This window comes from Sciurus vulgaris, assembly GCF_902686455.1.
Source record: "Sciurus vulgaris genome assembly, chromosome: 6".
Classification (NCBI taxonomy): domain Eukaryota; kingdom Metazoa; phylum Chordata; class Mammalia; order Rodentia; family Sciuridae; genus Sciurus; species Sciurus vulgaris.
The window spans coordinates 35,396,643-35,415,412 of NC_136466.1; the positions used below are offsets into that span (position 1 = coordinate 35,396,643).

The window sequence follows — 18,770 nt, forward strand, 5'->3', positions numbered from 1 at the left end:
AGCTCAGTGGTAGAGTGCTTGCCTACCATGTGTGAGGCACTGGGTTTGATCTTCAGCATCACATAAAAATAAGTGAATAAAATGAAGGCATTGTGTCCATCTACAACTAAAAATCTTTTATAAAAAGAGAAATGTCATTCTTAGAAATGACACTTAAAGCACAAGCAGCCAAAAGGGAGAAACAGATTAAGTTAGACTTCTTCAAAATAAAGACTTGTTCTTTGAAAGTCACTACCAAGGAACTGATGATAGGATGGTAGAAAATATTTGCAAATCATGTATATGACAGGGGCCTAATACCTGGAACAAAGAACACAACAACAACAAAAAAACCCAGAAAAGTTTAAAAATGGACAAAGTGCTGGAATAGATATTTCTCCAAAGAAGATACACAAGTGGCCAATAATAAAGGAAAAAGATGCTTGACATCATTATCATTAGGGAAATGCAATCAAAACTAATGAGGTATCACCATACCCATTAGAAAAGGGTACTACTCAGAAAAAGGGGGGAATAGCAAACATAGGTAAAGATGTGGAGAAATTGGAATACCGCTAGTGGGAATGTGAAATGTTTTAGCTAGCATGGAAAATAGTTTGGTGGTTCCTTAAAACACAGAACCAGGGCTGGAGCTGTAGCTCAGTGGCAGAGCACTTGCCTAGCAAGTGTGAGTCATGGGGTTCGATCCTCAGCACCACATATAAGTAAATAAATAAAATAAAGGCATTCTGTCCATCTACGACTACAAAAGAAAACTTTAAAAAAAAATATGGGCAGTGTAAGCTATATATATATATATATAAAAAACAGAACCAAATGACCAAGTAATTCTAAGTACATACCCCAAAGAATTGAAAACTGCAATGCAAACATTCTTGTACATTTAAGTTCACAGTAACACTTTTATTCATTTGGGTTGTTTCCACCCTAAATGTCCCATCAATGAACAGTTGATAAACTGTGGTGTACACACACACACACACACACACACACACACACATGCCACGCACTGGACAATTATTCGGTTACTAAAAGGAATGAAGTACTGATACATGCTACAATGTGATGAATCTTTTTTTGTACTGGGGATTGAACTCAGGAGCACTCGACCACTCACTCAGACACATCCCTAGCCCTATTTTGTAATTTTATTTAGAGAAAGGGTCTCACTGAGTTGCTTAGCATCTTGCTGTTACTGAGACTGGCTTTGATCTCTTGATTTTCTTGCTGCTGGCATATGCAACCATATGCAACCATACCTGGTTGGATGAATCTTAAAAATATTATGCTAAGTGAAAGAAGTCAGGCACAAAAGATCATGTAATTTATATAATTCTCTCTATATGAAATGATCCAAATAAGTGTATTTATGGAGACAGCAAAGACTGGTACTTATCAGGGGTTCCTGGGAAGGTGGAATTTAAAGCAAGTGCTTAATGGAAACGGGTTTCCTTTTGGGGAGATGAAAACATTCTGGATCAGATATGGTGTTTGCATTCCACTGTGAATACCAGATACTCCTTGACTCATATAGTAGGGTTATGTCTGGATAAACCTATTGTTAAATTTAAAATACTGTTAAGTTGAAAAAGTACTTAATTCTCATAGCTTATCGAACATCATAACTTAGCCCAGACTATCTTTAATGTGTTCAGAACATTTACATTAGCTTATAGTAGGACAAAACCATCTGAGCTCACTTTATTAATTAGACTGAACGTATTGGGGATTGAACCCAGAGCCTGATGCATGCTAGACAAGTGCTCTCTCATTGAATAACATCCTTAGTACTTTTTAAATTTTATTTTGAGAAAGGGTCTGGCTAAATTGCTAAGGCTAGTCTTGAACTTGGGATCCTCCTGTCTCAGCCTCCAGAGTAGCTGGGATTACAGATGAGCTCACTGCGCCCAGCTCATAAAGTCTACTTTAAAAGAAAGTGTCAAGTATCTCATGTACTGTATCTTATACAATATGCTGTAGAGTATGGGTTGTTCATGCTTGTGATTCTCTGGCTGGCTGGGATTGTGGCTCACTCTCACTGCCCAGCAATTTGAGAGAGTACATATTGCTAGTGTGGGAAAAGGTCAAGATTCAAAGTACAGTTTGTGTTGAGTAAATATTGCTTTCATATCATTGTAAAGTTTGAAAACTGTAAACTGAACCATCCTAATTTGAGGACTGTCTGTGTACTAAATGCCACTGAATTATTCACTTTAAAATAGGAACTTTATGTGACTTTCACCTTAATTTAAAAAATTGAGATGCAAATAATGCTTCTTTTGACTTCTTTTTTGTCTTAAAAAATTTTTTTAACTATAGTGTCTTGGTATAGTTTCCTTCTTATTTTTTATGCTTAGTGTTCATAATACCTCTTAAGTCTGTAGTTCAAGTCATTTGCCAGTTTTGGAAAATTATCAGCTATTTATCTTTTCAAATATTGCTTCTGCCTCATTCTGTCTCCTCTCATTCTACGTCTTGAATTATATGCATGTTAAAGTTTTTTCATCATGGTCAAAAAACTCTCATGCCCTTGTCTACATTTTTCTACTCTCTTTCTTTTTGTTCTTCAACCAGATATTTTCTCCTGACTTGTATTCCAGTTCAAGAATCCTCTCTTCAGCTATGTTTAAATTTATAAAGCCCTCTATTCAGTTCTTATTCCCAAAATACATTTTCAAAATGTATTTCCAGTTTTCACATTTCCACTTGATTCTTTGTTGTTTCCCATTATTTCCTGAAATTATCCATCTTGTTGTTTTCTATATAAACTCAGTTATTTTACAGTGTTTGATGTTTCTAATAGATTTCTTGCAGAACTTTTTTTCTATTTTGTTTTTTTTTCCCCTCCTTTCTTGATAATTTGGCCTTATATTCTTATATGTCTATTTTTAAAAATAGACTACTAAACAGTTTTTGAAAAATGTAGAGATAATCCAACACTGCTGCTGCTGCTGTTATCTTTCTGTAGAGGACTTCCTACTACCTCTTTACAATATATCACTTTCAGAGTATGAACATGTCACTTTAATTAGAGATTTAGTAGATCTGAACTTAGGCTTTAGACTTTGAGAAGGCTAGGCCAATTCCGGTTTTGTCTATAGTTTCAGTGTGTTTCCTTTTTGGGATCCCAATAGAAAGCCCAGGGGTGTTTACCAGGACTCCATCTCCTTGGAGGATTCTGAATTCCAAGTTTTGTTTTACGAGCTGCATAAGACTGCCTGAGCTTTCCTCATCTCAGTCTTTCAGCCACCACTTACTGGTCACTTTTCAGCCACAGAATATAAATTGGTAAATGCCTCAAGAAGAAAAGTACTGTTGAACACTGGGTTCATATTTCTGCATTTCTTTTCTCTAAGACCTTGGCTCTTCAAGTCCTTACTACATTGTAGCTCTTTGATGTCTTAAGAGAATGTTTAGAAATAATTTTTCTCCATATTTCTAGCTGTTCATGGTATGATGGTTAGACTATAACTAGCTAGTTTGACATTACTAGAAACAGAATCCTGAAAGTTATTCTCATGGCTTAGTACTCCTTTAAGGTGGTTTAAAGTTCTTTTTAGCTTTTAGAATTCTAAAACTGATGAATGGAATTTAAAAATTTAACAGAGCAGAAATTGTTGCATTTTTCTGCAACATGTAGTACTTGATTATGTGTGTAATCCTATTTGCTAACTATTTCATGTCTTTCTTTCCCAATTAGACTGTAAACTCTCCATAGAGGCAACTCAGATTTACTAGACCACTAATTTGTGTCCAAATAAGTTTTAGGTTTTTTTTTTTTTTTTGGGGGGGGGGGGGCGGCAGCTGGTGCTGAAGATTGAATCTAGGGCCCTGTCCAGATTCAGAAAGAATACTATCACTAACCTATGCTCCTAGCCTGTCCAAGTAGTTTTTATTTTTTATTTTTTATTTTATTAAAAATCATACATTTACATAGGGCAATGTTGTTTGATTCATTGTTATTTTTTCCCCTCTATACAGTCTTTCCTTCCTCCATTCTTACCACCCTCCTTATCCCTAACCCTAAACCTAACCCTAACCCTAACGCTAACCCCTCCTACCCCCCATTATATGTCCTCATCTGCTTATCAGCGAGATCATTCGTCCTTTAGTTTTTTGAGATTGGCTTATCTCACTTAGCACGATATCCTCCAATTTCATCCATTTGCCTGCAAATGCCATAATTTTATCATTCTTCATGGCAGAGTAATATTCCATTGTATATATATGCCACAGTTTCTTTATCCATTCATCAACTGAAGGGCATCTAGGTTGGTTCCACAATCTGGCTATGGTGAATTGAGCAGCTATGAACATTGATGTGGCTGTATCTCTGTACTATGCTGATTTTAAGTCCTTTGGGTATAGGCCAAGGAGTGGGATAGCTGGGTCAAATGGTGGTTCCATTCCAAGCTTTCTGAGGAATCTCCATACTGCTTTCCAGAGTGGCTGCACTAATTTGCAACCCCAGCAGCAATGTATGAGTGTACTTTTTCCCCACATCCTCTCCAACACCTATTGTTGCTTGTGTTCTTGATAATCGCCATTCTAATTGGGGTGAGATGAACTCTTAGGGTGGTTTTGATTTGCATTTCTCTTATTACTAGAGATGTTGAACATTTTTTCATATATCTGTTGATTGCTTGTAGATCTTCTTCTGTGAAGTGTCTGTTCATTTCCTTAGCCCATTTGTCGACTGGATTATTTGAATTCTTGGTGTAGAGTTTTTTGAGTTCTTTATAGATTCTGGAAATTAGCGCTCTATCTAAAGTATGAGTGGCAAAGATATTCTCCCACTCTGTAGGCTCTCTCTTCATTACTGATAGTTTCCTTTGCTGAGAGAAAGCTTTTTAGTTTGAATCTATCCCAGTTGTTGATTCTTGCTTTTATTTCTTGGTCTATGGGAGTCCTGTTAAGGAAGTCTGGTCCTAAACCGACATGTGGAAGATCTGGACCTACTTTTTCTTCTATAATCTGCAGGGTCTCTGGTCTGATTCCGAGGTCCTTAATCCATTTTGAGTTTAGTTTCGTGCATGGTGAGAGATAGGGGTTTAATTTCATTCGGTTGCATATGGTTTTCCAGTTTTCCCAGCACCATTTGTTGAAGAGGCTACCTTTTCTCCATTGCATATTTTTCGCACCTTTGTCTAGTATGAGAAAATTGCATTTATTTGGGTTTGTGTCCATGTCCTCTATTCTGTACCATTGATCTACCTGTCTATTTTGGTACCAATACCATGCTGTTTTTGTTACTATTGCTTTGTAATAGAGTTGAAGATCTGGTATTGTGATACCCCCTTCTATTCAACATCGTTCTTGAGACTCTAGCCAGAGCAATTAGACAAACCAAAGAAATTAAAGGGATACGAATTGGAAAAGAAGAACTCAAACTATCCCTGTTCGCTGATGACATGATTATATAGTTAGAGGAACCTGGAAATTCCACCAGAAAACTCTTAGAACTCATAAGTGAATTCAGTAAAGTAGCAGGTTACAAGATCAATGCTCATAAATCCAACACATTTTTATACATAAGTGATGAATCTTCAGAAAGAGAAATTAGGAAAACTACCCCATTCACAATAGCATCAAAAAAAAAAAATACTTGGGAATCAATCTCACAAAAGAGGTGAAAGACCTCTACAATAAGAACTACAGAACACTAAAGAAAGAAATTAAAGAAAACCTTAGAAGATGGAAAGATCTCCCATGTTCTTGGATAGGCAGAATTAATATTGTCAAAATGGCCATACTACCAAAAGTGCTATACAGATTCAATGCAATTCCAATTAAAATCCCAATGATCTACCTTACAGAAATAGAACAAGCAATTATGAAATTCATCTGGAAGAATAAGAAACTCAGAAATAGCTAAAGCAATCCTCAGTAGTCCAAGTAGTTTTAATTTAGAACTATCTTAGCATGAAACAGAGAAGGCTTTGGCACTAAGAAACAATTAAGAAGCCAGAAACTACCAGTTGTTATTTCTGTGAATCACTGGTTTTGGTAGTTTTAGAGCTTTAATGAAGATGATAAAGATCATGAATAGCAGAAAATGTCCATCAATTGAGGACTGATTCAATATACAATGCATCTATCAATATTAAAGAGAATGAGGAAGATAGACTCATGTATACTGATATGGAAAAAAATCTCAAAATATTAGGAAAAAAGAATATATAGTCCACATGTTCTATTTTGGGAAATCTATTGTATTCTATATTTTCAGTCTCAATTTTCATTTGTACTTGTTTTTGGATTTAGTTCTAGTGAATAGCAAATGCAAACCCATGAATGCCCTAAAACTGCAAGCTTTAGTGAAGGAATTTAAATAGTTAAGGGAATTGCTAGTATAGATCCAAAAGACAACAGAATTCTGCATAGCAGAGCCATTTAGGAGAAACTCCTACCGTTAAGATGGAGATTAAAAACAGTCACAAAGCCTAAGTCTTAAAACATGCTATCATTTGAGTGCCTAGAGCCAATATTGGTACCGACCCTTTCTGAGACTTCTGAACTGTGATATTTTCCTCAGGGTTATTACTTTTTTTTTTCTTTCTGAAAACACCCTGTGCTGCTGGGTGTGGTGGCACACACCTATAATCCCAGTGACTAGGGAAGTTGAGGCAGGAGGATTATGAGTTCAAAGCCAGCTTTAGCAAAAGTGAGGTACTAAGCAACTTGGTGAGACCCTATCTCTAAATAAAACACAAAATAGGGCTGGGGATGTGGCTCAGTGATTGATTGTCCTGAACTCAATCCCATGGCTAGGGGGGTGGGGTGGGGACCCTATACTAATTTGTTGCTCTGAGTAACCATATTTCCATAATTATCTGTAACTCTTTTGTGTATACAGGTAAGAATTTTTTTTTTCTTTGCAGAAGAGCCTCAGAAATGTCTTTTCTTCCTTTGGGTAAGTGAAAATTAAATGGTCATAACCAAGAGATAATATGTTTAAATATATGAGAAGCCAGGCATGGTGATGCACATCTGTAATCCCAGTGACTGAGGAGGCTGAGACAGGAGGATTACAAGTTCAAAGCCAGCCTCAGCAACTTAGTGAGGCACTAAGCAACTTAGTAAGATCCTGCCTCAAAATAAAAAATAAAAAAGGACTGGGGATATGGTTCAGAGCTTAAGCACCCCAGAGTTAAATACCTGGTACAAAAGACTATGTATAGGAGAGATTATTCTTGGAGAAGGACTATACATGTCCTACTAAAAATGTGTGCATATGTGAAAGAATATGCTTGTTTATCTGCAAAATCTCTGAAAGTATACATATGAGACATGAGTAACAGAGATTGCTGGGCATGGTCCCGGAGAATACATTCATGGTGGGAATGTACTTTACATCTTCTGACCTTTTTTACTATTTCAATTTTTTTACTATGTACATATATTACTCATTAAAAAATTTTTAAAACAACTTCTAATTATACAAAAAGGAGGATAAAGGAAAAAACAATATGGGTATGCAAGACAGATATGCTACTCTTATTTCACAGACAGGAAAAGCAAGGCTCAGGGAAAGAAACTTGCTCAAAATCATAGTCAGAACTAGAATCTGTGTAAAAGCTGAACCCAAAGCCAAGTTATCTTTACTTTTATACCTTTAACACATAAACAACTTGGATTATAGCTGTATCAAACTGAAATATCAAATTAAAATATTTAATTGTCATTTAAATTCCCTACTTGCAGTATTATTGACTGATTCAAGAGTTTATGGTGAATAAAGAAAGCAATAGTAAACGAGAAGGTACACTTTTTCTAGGGTGATCAAAATTTAAATGAAATTCCAAATTTCTCAGGAACTTTATAAAGGTCCCATGTTGCTACCACTTCAAGAAATTTTTAAAATATTATACAAATGAAAGCAGACAAGTCTTCAGTGCTCAGTGGTATACCCAACAGATCAAGTAAAATAACTGATGTTACAAATTTTAACAACTACCTTCAGTATGCAAACCTCTTTGTGTTCATGCAATGTAAGTCCATATTTTGTGTCTTTTGTGTTTGTGTGTGTCTTCTTAAAGAAGTTAAATAATGCTCAAGTCTTCTCTCTTATGGTCATCAAGAATTCCATTTTCTTGGTATTTCTAGCCTAACCACAGGCCCTGTTTACAAGCAGGTGTGTATGTTTACTCACAAGTGGCAAAGTATTACTATGTGTTAGGCTTAATAGCTGCTGTATTATAGAAAGTGATAAATGACTAGAATTTTCACATAAAGCGATCCTCAGGTAACAAACGGATGATAGCCAGAGATGAAACTGAGCCTTTCCCATAGTCCTTTCCATGGGTTGCATGTATTCTCATCTGGACTTATAGACCCTTGTTCTTTCATGATGATGAGCATGGCTCAGCCCCACCTGTGCACTAGGTGAACATGTGGGTGGGGGAAGGCAGTGGGACTCCATGAGTCTGATGGTGAACAGAAGGCCAGCTGCAAGATCTAAATGGTGCAAGGTCTTTCCTGGGCTGAATCACACCTGAGAAAAACTTTTCTCTCATCACTAGGAAGGACTTTGCTGGGTCCTTTTTACATAAGAAAGGGGAAAAAGAAAAACACTACTGAGTAATACTGTATGCCAGGCACTTTCACAAACATTATCTAATTCCCACAGCTTTATGTTGCTGTTATAGTAACTTTCATTCCATTATGGAGAAAACTGAGTCTGGAAGAAGTTAAGTAACCAACTCAGTCAGGGAGGGGCTAGACCTGGACTCATACCCACTGCTTTACTGCACATTCTAAAGTTCAGATCAAATTAACATAGATAATGGAAATTCAATTTGCTTTGCCCAAAGCTCAACAGTGACTATCCTGGACAGAACTTAACATGGTACATGCTGCTACTGTGAACTATTTCACCAGCTCTGGGTTGTTCTTGCATGTTTTCAGATGGGAGAGCATACCTAGTTTACAGCATGGGAACCTGAGCTGCAATACATTTATACCTCACCAATGGTAAGTAGTGCTCTGAGAGAAAGGGGGAAGGAAAAGTGGCAGGGGACAGGAGAAAGAATAAAATAGTGGGTGTGATTCTGCCTGTCCGTCCACACAGTGAGCACCTGTCCTGTTGTGAAAGTGAAAGAGGAATTATTTGTTTATACTGTACTGTAATCTGTTTGGAATTAACAAATAATTTGGAAGGTAAAAGGTGAAGGAATCTTCAGGATCTTTTTCCAACTGTTTCAAAAGTCTGAAGTTACAGTCCAGCTGATCAAACTGAAATGAGATTTAATTTCATCAGGTTTTAATGGTTACAGAAACTATTAAGCCACAGGTGGGATCAGATGAACTGCTTTCCCGTGGAGACTCTTCAGACTACACTCTTATCACTCTTATGTAAACCCTGAGGTTTCCTTGAAATAAAATATTTTTGAAAAATACTTTGGGGCAAAACCCAAACAACCTTTGCCTTATTTATTACAAAAGTTTGTCCAATAAGAGTTTAAAACTGAAATATCACGTTTCAGCCTACATTTTGGTCACCTTCTAATTTTTAAAATAGCAAACAAATTATTCAGCATAATACATTGTTTCTATTCATATCATGCCTATTAAGAAGTATAACCACTGCATTTTGAAGCCAACTGTCTCTGGTCCTAAGGAATAAAAGTCCATACTTAAAAGATGCACAGGCATGCATGCACATGCACGCACACGCAGGCACACACAAAGACAAAATGTACCACTTTCTTGGTTATTGAGACCATGATTAATTAAAACATGAAAACTTTATGTAAGTTAGATCTCAACACCACACAGCAGTAGATTCAAATATTAACAGAAGATGACAAATCTTCTACAGGATTGACAGTTTCATCCTATTAATATATTCATTTCACTTTTTAGATCTTGCAAAAATTCTGTCTGATCTTTAACAGCACCTATTGTTCTTTTTAAAAAGTCTTACTTGATGCTAAGACTTGAAATATGTGAAAAGAGTAAAAGCACATTAAACTACATTAATTAAAAATAGTAACGATGTCACCGAAAGTCCTACATCTCCTGATGACTGTTGAAAGAAAATAATGACTCATCATAAATAGGAAGAAGAGGAAAACGAAGAACCATTTTGATTTCCACTGGAATAAAACTAGGCAAAAGAGGAACTATATTATTAACTTATGAAAATAGTGCTGGAAGAAAAACTGTATTGAGAAGGATGTTAATGCAACATGAATCTCTACAGAATACTGTTAAGACACTCAGGTGACCTCTCTAGCATTCTATGTTGGCTGGTATCATCAGGAGGGTCATTGACCTAATGAATCTCAATGGACAGAAATGTTATGAATGTATCTGTAAGATTTTAAAAATTCTTTAACCCTATATGCACCTAACAACAGAGCTCTAAAATACATGAAGCAAAAACTGACAGAATAGGAAGGGAAAATAGACAATTCAACAATAGCCTCTAAAGACATCAATGCCCACTTTGCTTTATAGAGCAACTAGATAGAAGATAAACAAGGAAAGAGAAGATTTGAAAATCACTATTAAGCAACCAGACTTAATAATAGCAAAACACTCCATTCAACAATAGCAAATATATGTTCTTCTCAAAGTGTGCATGGAACATTCTCCAGGACACACCATATGATAGGTCATAAAACAAGCTCCAGTAAATTTGACATGATTGAAATGATGTCACGTATGTTCTCCAACCAATGAATGAAGTCAGAGTGAATTCTGAAATTTATATAGGAGATTTAGAAAATTCACAAATATGTAGGATTTAAATCACATACTCTTAAATGACCAACAGTCTACGAAATCACAGGGGAAACTAGAGATGAATGAAGTAAAAACCATAGCATCAAGTTTACGGACAAGTGAAATAAGACTCAAAGAGGGAAAATTTTAGCTTTAAATGCCTATATTAAAAAGAAGCTGGGTGTGGTATGTGCCTGTACCCCCAGTTACTTGGGTCACTGAAGCAGGATCACTTGAACTCATGAGCCTGAGATCAGCCTGGGCAATAATGAGACCCCCCATCTAAAAAAAAAAAAAAAAAAAAAAAAAGCCTCAAATCAATAACTCAATCTTCCATTTAAAGAAAAACTAAACCTAAAACTTTCCACAAAAAAAAAGTCCAGGACCAGATGGCTTCCAAACATGTAAAGAACTAATAATATCAATTCTTCTTAAACTCTTCCAAAACACAGAAAGAAACACTTCATAACTCATTATATGATGTCAGCATTGCAACAATACTAGAGCTAGATAAAGATACCATAATAGGTAAAAAAAAAAAAAAAAAAAATCAGACCAATACTTCTTATGAAAAATAAAAAAAAAACCTTAAGCAAAATACTAGTAAACTAAATCCAACAACATATACAAAGGATTAAACACTATGACCAAGTGGGATTTATCCCAGGAATGTAAGGTTGATTCATCATACAAAAACCAGCGTAATACACCTTATTAATAAAGGACAAAACCCTACAAGATCATTTTAATAGACATAGTTTTTCCACATTTGACAAAATCCAAAACTTGTTTATGATAAGAACACTCAATAAACTAAAGTAGAAGGTAAATCTCTCAACTTGGTAAAGGGCATCTAATATATGAAAACCCTACAGCTAAGATTGTAACAAAACATGGATATTGGATTACATCTCTTCTATTCAACAATGTACTATCAGAGCTTCCAGACAGAGACAATTACACAAGAAAATAAAATTTCATACAGATTGGAAAAGATGAACAAAAACTGTCCTTATGTGCAAATGACTTGAGTTCGTACTTAAAATCTTAAGAAATTCACTAAAACAGGTGAAACAAGTTCAACAATGTAAGAAAAATGATTAATGTATAAAAATCATCTTTCTAGAGAAATGAGATACTGACATATGCTACAACACAGATTAACCTTGAAGATATTATATAAGTAAAAGAAGCCAGATATAAAAGACTACATATTATATGATTCCATTTATATGAAATACCTAGAACAGGTAAATCCATACAGACACAGAGTAGGGTTTTTTTGGTTTTTAGAACTGGCAGGAGTGAGTAGTTACTATTAACAGGTATGAGCTTTCTTGGGTGATGAAAATGTTTGGGAATACCACAGTGGTGGTGGTTGTACAACTTTGTGAAGATCTAAAAACTACTAAATCATATACTTTAAAAGGGTATATTTTGTGGTAAGTGCATTATATTTCAACTTAAAAAAAAAAATCCCCTCCAACCTTCTAGTGATTTGGGTATGACTGCTATGGTTAATCAAAAGGATTATGTTATCCAGTGGGGAGTGGCAAGGGGAAGAGAAGAATGAAGGAACTTTGGATGGTGTAGAGGAAAAAGGGGTGGGAGGGGGTGGGAATGGAAAAACAGTAGAATGAAACAGACAGTATTACCCTATATATATGTATGATTACATGAATGGCGTGAATATACATTGTGTACAACCATAGAAATGAAAAGTTGTACCCCATTTGTGTACAATGAATCAAAATGTGTCTGTAAAAATAAAAAATATTTTAATAAAAAAAGGAAAAAGAAGGATTATGTCATCAATACAAATTTGTTTCTATATCAATAAGAATATGTTCTCATCCCAGGTATTGCTGAGGTAGAAGCTTTTTGCTCCTCAAAAAGTTTACAAATACTGGTCATCCTTTAAGCATATAATTTAATATAACAAAGTATTTCAATATTTTCTTCATCAATAAAGCAAATTTCATTTATACATGCAAAATTGCTCATTCAACTCTTTCAAATTTTCTTTTTTAAAATGAATACTAAACTAAGTAAAAAGAATAAAGACAAATATATTACTAATTAGTGTGTATTTTATAAACTCTTATACTCATCCCTTCACCCCACAAATATTTATTGAGCACTTACTACATGCAAAGCCCTTTACTACATATGGGAGATACAATGGGGAGTAACATGGTTCAAAATCCTTGCCACCCTGGAGATGCAGCTGAAGTCCTGGTGGAGGCAGATCACCACCAAACAAAGGAGAAATTATCACAGTGAATGGCACTTTTGAAGAAAATAATTCAATTTGAGTGCCTGAGGGAGCATTACTATGCAGGATAGCTCTACTCTGCCTTCTATTTGGGCACAGTGGGAGCCAACGTTAAAAAACCAACAAAAACAGTGTCACTGTCCTTTCATGGGGAGTCATGAGCACACTGTTTCTGAAACCCATACAAATGAAATTCAGATATGTGACCTCCAAATCAGCCTTTGAAACACAAGTTGGTAAATAATACTCAACAGCACAGTCTTTTTTATTATTTATTTCTTTTAATACAAAGCTTTGGCATTAGCAATTTTATGAAAAAATAAAATGTACTAAAAATAAATGCTTGTGTGGCATGATTGGTAAATGATGCACAAAAATAGGTTCTTTATTCCTTCAAGGCAATCAGTCAGAAAGCAGTTTTTTTTCCTTCTTCAAAACCATTCTACCCTACAGAATAAAAGGAAAAGAGATGTCATAAATTAGTTAAAGGGTAGATATCGATGTTTTAAAACAACAGAGAAATGATTCTAACTAAAGGGTGGCCTAGGATTGTCTGTAGCTTTTTGCTAATCCCTTTTGGTAAAGTAAGCCATTAAACCTGAAATCAGCAGTTCCATATCTGTAGTCAAGTGGCTTATCATTTTAAAAGTGTTCTAATTAATATTCTTGAAAGGAATGCAGGAAAATGTATTAGGCTGACAGCATCTTGTTTAATATTTAGGGACATTTATCATACAATTTATAACTTCTCCTGGGTCAAATGGTGCTAAATGTCGAGTGTGCTGGAATCATTAAAATATGTTCCTTTAAAATATGCTCCTCTTTCACCCATCAAACAAGAATGTCATTACTTATAATGAAGTAAGGGCCCAAGAGCCCAAATTTGCAGGGATGTAAGGTTCTCTTCTTCAGGAGTTTGCCAGATTTTGGGAACATAAAAGTGGGTGTGTTTCTGTCCCTAAATCAGGAACTTAAAATTTTAGGACCTTAAGCTTCTGAAGTTCTCCACACTGGCTCTCAGGCTCATGCTGCCTGAGACTTCCTGGCCCCTTGTATTCTGGTTCATTTAATGAGGCCTCCCTGAACAGTCTGTTTCATTTCCATGGTTTCCAAATCAAGTCTTCAGTTCTGATCTCTTTCCTCTGTACTCAGTTTGAGATCTATGCTTCAAACAACTTAATCTTTGGTTATCATACACTTTCTTAGCATCTCTTGATTTCATCTCCTCCCCACCATCCTGACATCTTCCTTCAACTTCATATATTTACTCTAACCTATCTTCTTGCCCCCACTCTCTACTACTTCAAAAAAACTTCTTAGTCACCAGGAATTATCTTTCTGCTGGCAAGTCTTAGATGCTACCCATTATTTATAAGAATAAAGTCCAAATTTTGTAGTCTGCCTGCTGTCACTGCCAACCAGCTAGTACCTACAACAGATGCATCAACCACAGCCTCCCTGAACCTGCTTTGCTTTTTCCTCATTTTATGCCCTGATTATGCTCTGCCTGGTACCTAAGTTACTCCCTGCATGAAGCCCTTTTTTTTGTTAATTTGCTCAATGCAAAAGCAGCAGTTGCTCATTCCTTCTCTCTCTCCCTTGCTCTTTCATCACTTCTAACTCTTGCAACGGAATGCCAGGCCTCTACCAGCTCCATACATGAGCCTGGTACCTAGTGAGTAGTGGGAAAATGGTCTTCAAAATGAATAAGGAGGAGTCATTCAACTTTTTTTTTTTTTTTTTTTTTTTTTGGTACTGGGGATTGAACCCAGGGGCACTCAACTGTTGAGCAACATCCCCAGCCCCTTTTTGGATTTTATTTAAAGATATGGTCTCATTGAGTTGCTTAGGGTCTTACTAAGTTGCTGAGGCTGGCTTTGAACTTGCAATCTTCCTGCCTCAGACTCCCAAGATGCTGGGATTACAGGTGTGTACTATCATGTCCGGCAGTCATTCAACTCTTTGAAAGGATGTTTCCAACTTTGCAAAAAGCCCTTATTATTTATTCTAGTTCATATTTAAGACACTACATTTTTTTTAACGTTTCCTTAGAAAAACTGGCTTTTAGAAGGACTTCATAGAGGTTAATCAAGATCTTTAAACACACTTAATTTTGCTATTCTTTTTAGGAAATTATAAAGTAATGCAGCCATAATATTCCTAATGTAGCCATAACATTAAAGTACTGTTGAAAAAAAAAAAAAAAAAGATCACTGCCAAAGACAGAAGTCTAATCAAAGGTCCTGGTTGCCTTTAATATTCTTTTATTGCAATCATATTTCAAGAAACTAAATTTGTCTTCTTCAGCCACATTATTTGGAGTCCTCAAATGGTTCTCTGGAGTGGCTGAAGAAAGCAGAGTTGGAATCAGAAATGTTGGGTTTGAATTCAGTGCTCTTTTCCTAGTAGTGCCTCGCAGGAGTTACTCAATCCTTCTGAGCCTCAGTTTATTTGTTTTTTAAAAATATTTTTAGTTGTTGATGGGCCTTTATTTTATTTATTTATATGCGGTGCTGAGAATTGAGTCCATTGCCTTACATGTGCTAGGCAAGCACACTACCACTGAGTTACAGACCCAGCCACAGTTTATTCTTTTATATCTAAATGTCTCATACTCAGAGTGACTAAAAGGAGAAATAATTACTAAGAGAAACAAAAGGACCCAATATTCAGCAACACATCTCAAACATAGGGCAAATTTAAATCTTTGCTGGAATTGCTACAAGAAAGGCATTCTCAGTAAAATAAAAACAAAGACAGGTACCAGAATGAGCAAAAAGTATTTGGCTGAGAATGAAAAATTTAAAATACTTTAGGCCAGTGTTAAATTGGAGGATACCATCTATTTGCTTATAAAGTCAATTTAGAAGTCCATGACTAGCATTAACAAAAACAAAGTACAAGACAGATTACACTAAAGAATAACATCTGTTTGTGAAATTTCTGTTTTATTTGTCTACATGGGAGTACTGGGTCATGATGCAAAATATATCTCTTAATGTGGAAGAGGGTGAAAAAAAAAAGTCTGAAAAATTCCATTTTTTAATCTTAAGATTCCTTTGAAAGGGACCAAGAAGGAAACCCAAACCCTGTAATTGGACTCTGATTCTTCCTAGGAGACAGTTCAAGAGGGAAATCTGCCTCTTACATTTCTAGTCTTGTAGCCTTTGTGTGAAAAACCAGGTCCTGGCAAGCTCACTAGCATTCCAAGTATCTCATGTCTTAGACAACTTTGAATAGCAGAAAGTTCTTTCTTACATTTAGTGGAAATCTACTTTCTTGTGACATCTCTAGAGCTCCAGAACTGTAGAGTAAGCATTAACCTCTGTATGTGCTGGCTAGTCAATATAAGGCTGCTCAATTAAGGAGTATTAAATGAGGGTACATAGGTTTACCAACATGGAAGTAATACCTTGGGGGGCATTCAATGAACAATAGGTATTTTCATCTTCAGGAGTTCTTTGAGTATCTGGAAAGACCTTTTATATCACATGTTCCCTCTTTACTAAACCAATCATCCCCAAGATATTGAATGATTAATGTTTCAGATCCTTTCATACTGAGATGTGCTAATCTGTCAATGTTCCTCTTAAAAGAGTCCTGAGCAGAATAATTCAGAAATAATCAGTACCGAGTAAAACATCAATTTCTTTTATCTGGTCAATAAATTTTTTAATACCAAATCTAAAAGATGGACAGCTTGGCAGGAATATCAGAAAGCTAGAAACCAGTTTTTCTTTTTTGCAGTGCTGGGGATTGAACCCAGGACCTTGACCATATAAACAAGCATTGTACTACTGAGTTATACCCCCAGCTCAAGTTAGGGTTTCCTGATTTTGGGTTATGATACAGGAATATTTGTTCTAGTTATTTCATCACATTAACCACATCAGATTCATTTTCTTTTGCAGAGAGAATTTTGAATGGTTAGGATGTGATCTCTATGAATTATAATTCTAGGAACTGGAAAAGGGCTCTAGAGGATACCTAGTCAACTTAAAATCTATCCTACAATATCCAAATTTGTTCCTTAAAAACAATAATAAAAATGTGTATCTTTCTTATAGTGAGACAAAGATAACAGTCACACAAATATAAGTTAGTAGATGTTGAGATTTCACATGGTTTATCCAAATGACAGAAGTAGAGTAAAAAAAAGCACCTCTGGTGGGAGCTGAAGTTCAATAATCTTGCTTACCTAGGCACAAGAAATAGTGGTCTGAGGAAGCTACTATACATATATATTTACCTTGCACTTATTTGCTTCTTTTACTACCATCCTGTTTATATTTGCAAAGTCCCAAAATTCACTACATTTGTTTGCAGTGTTAAAAAAATTTAAGGCGTGATTACTCACAGTAGAATACTTAAAGATCTTTAACTATGTCTATATATTCTATCTTATAAATGGATAGTTACCCAGAAAATTAAATCAGGGTAATTAAATGAAAAAAAGGGATCTCATTTTGGCCTTTTATTTTCTTGGTGGATAAATCAAAAAAGAGAAGACAGATTTCAAAGAATTCATAAATGAAGAATAGCTTAAATTTATTTGCCAAATAAGCCTTTTCTCTGAATAAAATCAAGATCTTTGAGACAATGGATAAGAATGACTATTTGTTGTTTTCCATTATCTCCCACAATAAAAATGGCCTTTAAAAAATTAATTCAGCTGGGCTTGGTGGCACATACCTGTAACCCAAGGACTCAGGAGGCTGAGGTAGGAGGATTACAAGTTCAAGGCCAGCTTCAGCAACTTAGTGAGATCCTGTCTCAAAATAAAAAAATAAAAATAAAAAAATAAAAAGGACTGGGGGTACAGCTCAGTTGTACAATGCCCCTGGGTTCAATCCATAGTTTGAAAAAAAGTAAATTCAGCTGGGTATTGTGGCCCAGGACTGTGGTCCTAGATACTTCGGAGGCCAAGGTAGGAAGATCCCTAGTTGGAGGTCAGTGTAGGCAACTTGGTGAGACCCTGCCTCAAAATAAAATAGCTTGGTGGTACAGTGCTTGTTTAGCATGCATGAAGCCTTGGGTTCAATCCCTAGCACTGCAAAAAACAAAACAAAACAAAACAAAAGCCCAAAATTAACTCACTATTACTGTAAAAACAAAAAAGCAAATGCATAAAAGCACAAATTGGAGAGGAAAACATTACCCCAAATTCTAACTTAAGTTAATCACCATTAATATTTTGGTGACCACCCTTTCACACAAGGAGATGTGTGCATATACACACAAGTACACACCACACACACACACACACACACACACACACACACACACACATTCTCGATTTCTCTCTAAATGGGATCATGAATATTGGGATCATGAATATTGTCCTTCAGAGTGGTTTTGATTGAAGGCACAGAAAAAATAGTCAAATGAACAACTGCAGTATCAAAACTCTACAAAGGCCAAAGGTTGGGCTAAGACATGGATCGAAGATTCATGACTTAGATTCTGAGTCATGCAAGCATTTATGCATGGAACTGAAATAATATGACCCCAATGCTTAGATTTCTAATAGGTGCCATATCTCATTGAGCATTCTCTAAAATATCTCATGCATGAAGTGAGCATCTGGCAGATTTTGAGTGGCAGTCAGGTGACCATTAAAGTGCTTAATGATTCTCTAAAAGTATCCAGAGTCTCACTGTTTGCTTGTTCTGGTTATGACTCATTAGTAAAAATTTTAAGAAGTAGGCTTATATTACTATCTAGCTTGATGGGTCAGCATGGAAGCAAGCAAAAGAGGTGGTTGCAG

At 35.7% G+C, this 18,770-nt stretch overlaps 1 protein-coding gene across 4 annotated transcripts in view; it reads right to left on the reverse strand.

Moving 5' to 3' along the window:
* RNF130 (ring finger protein 130) overlaps positions 1-18,770 on the reverse strand; it is a 126,061-nt gene that overhangs the window by 15,472 nt on the left and 91,819 nt on the right. For 2 of the 4 annotated variants that reach the window (XM_079144200.1, XM_079144198.1), the window contains one exon: positions 13,265-13,450. The exons of 1 other annotated variant lie outside the window; for it this stretch is intronic. In XM_079144200.1, the coding sequence (XP_079000326.1) occupies positions 13,446-13,450 (5 nt within the window). In that variant the 3' untranslated portion in view covers positions 13,265-13,445. Of the gene's footprint in view, positions 1-13,264; positions 13,451-17,717; positions 17,776-18,770 lie in introns of those variants that run through there. One more of the 4 variants, XM_079144197.1, reaches the window with a different exon arrangement.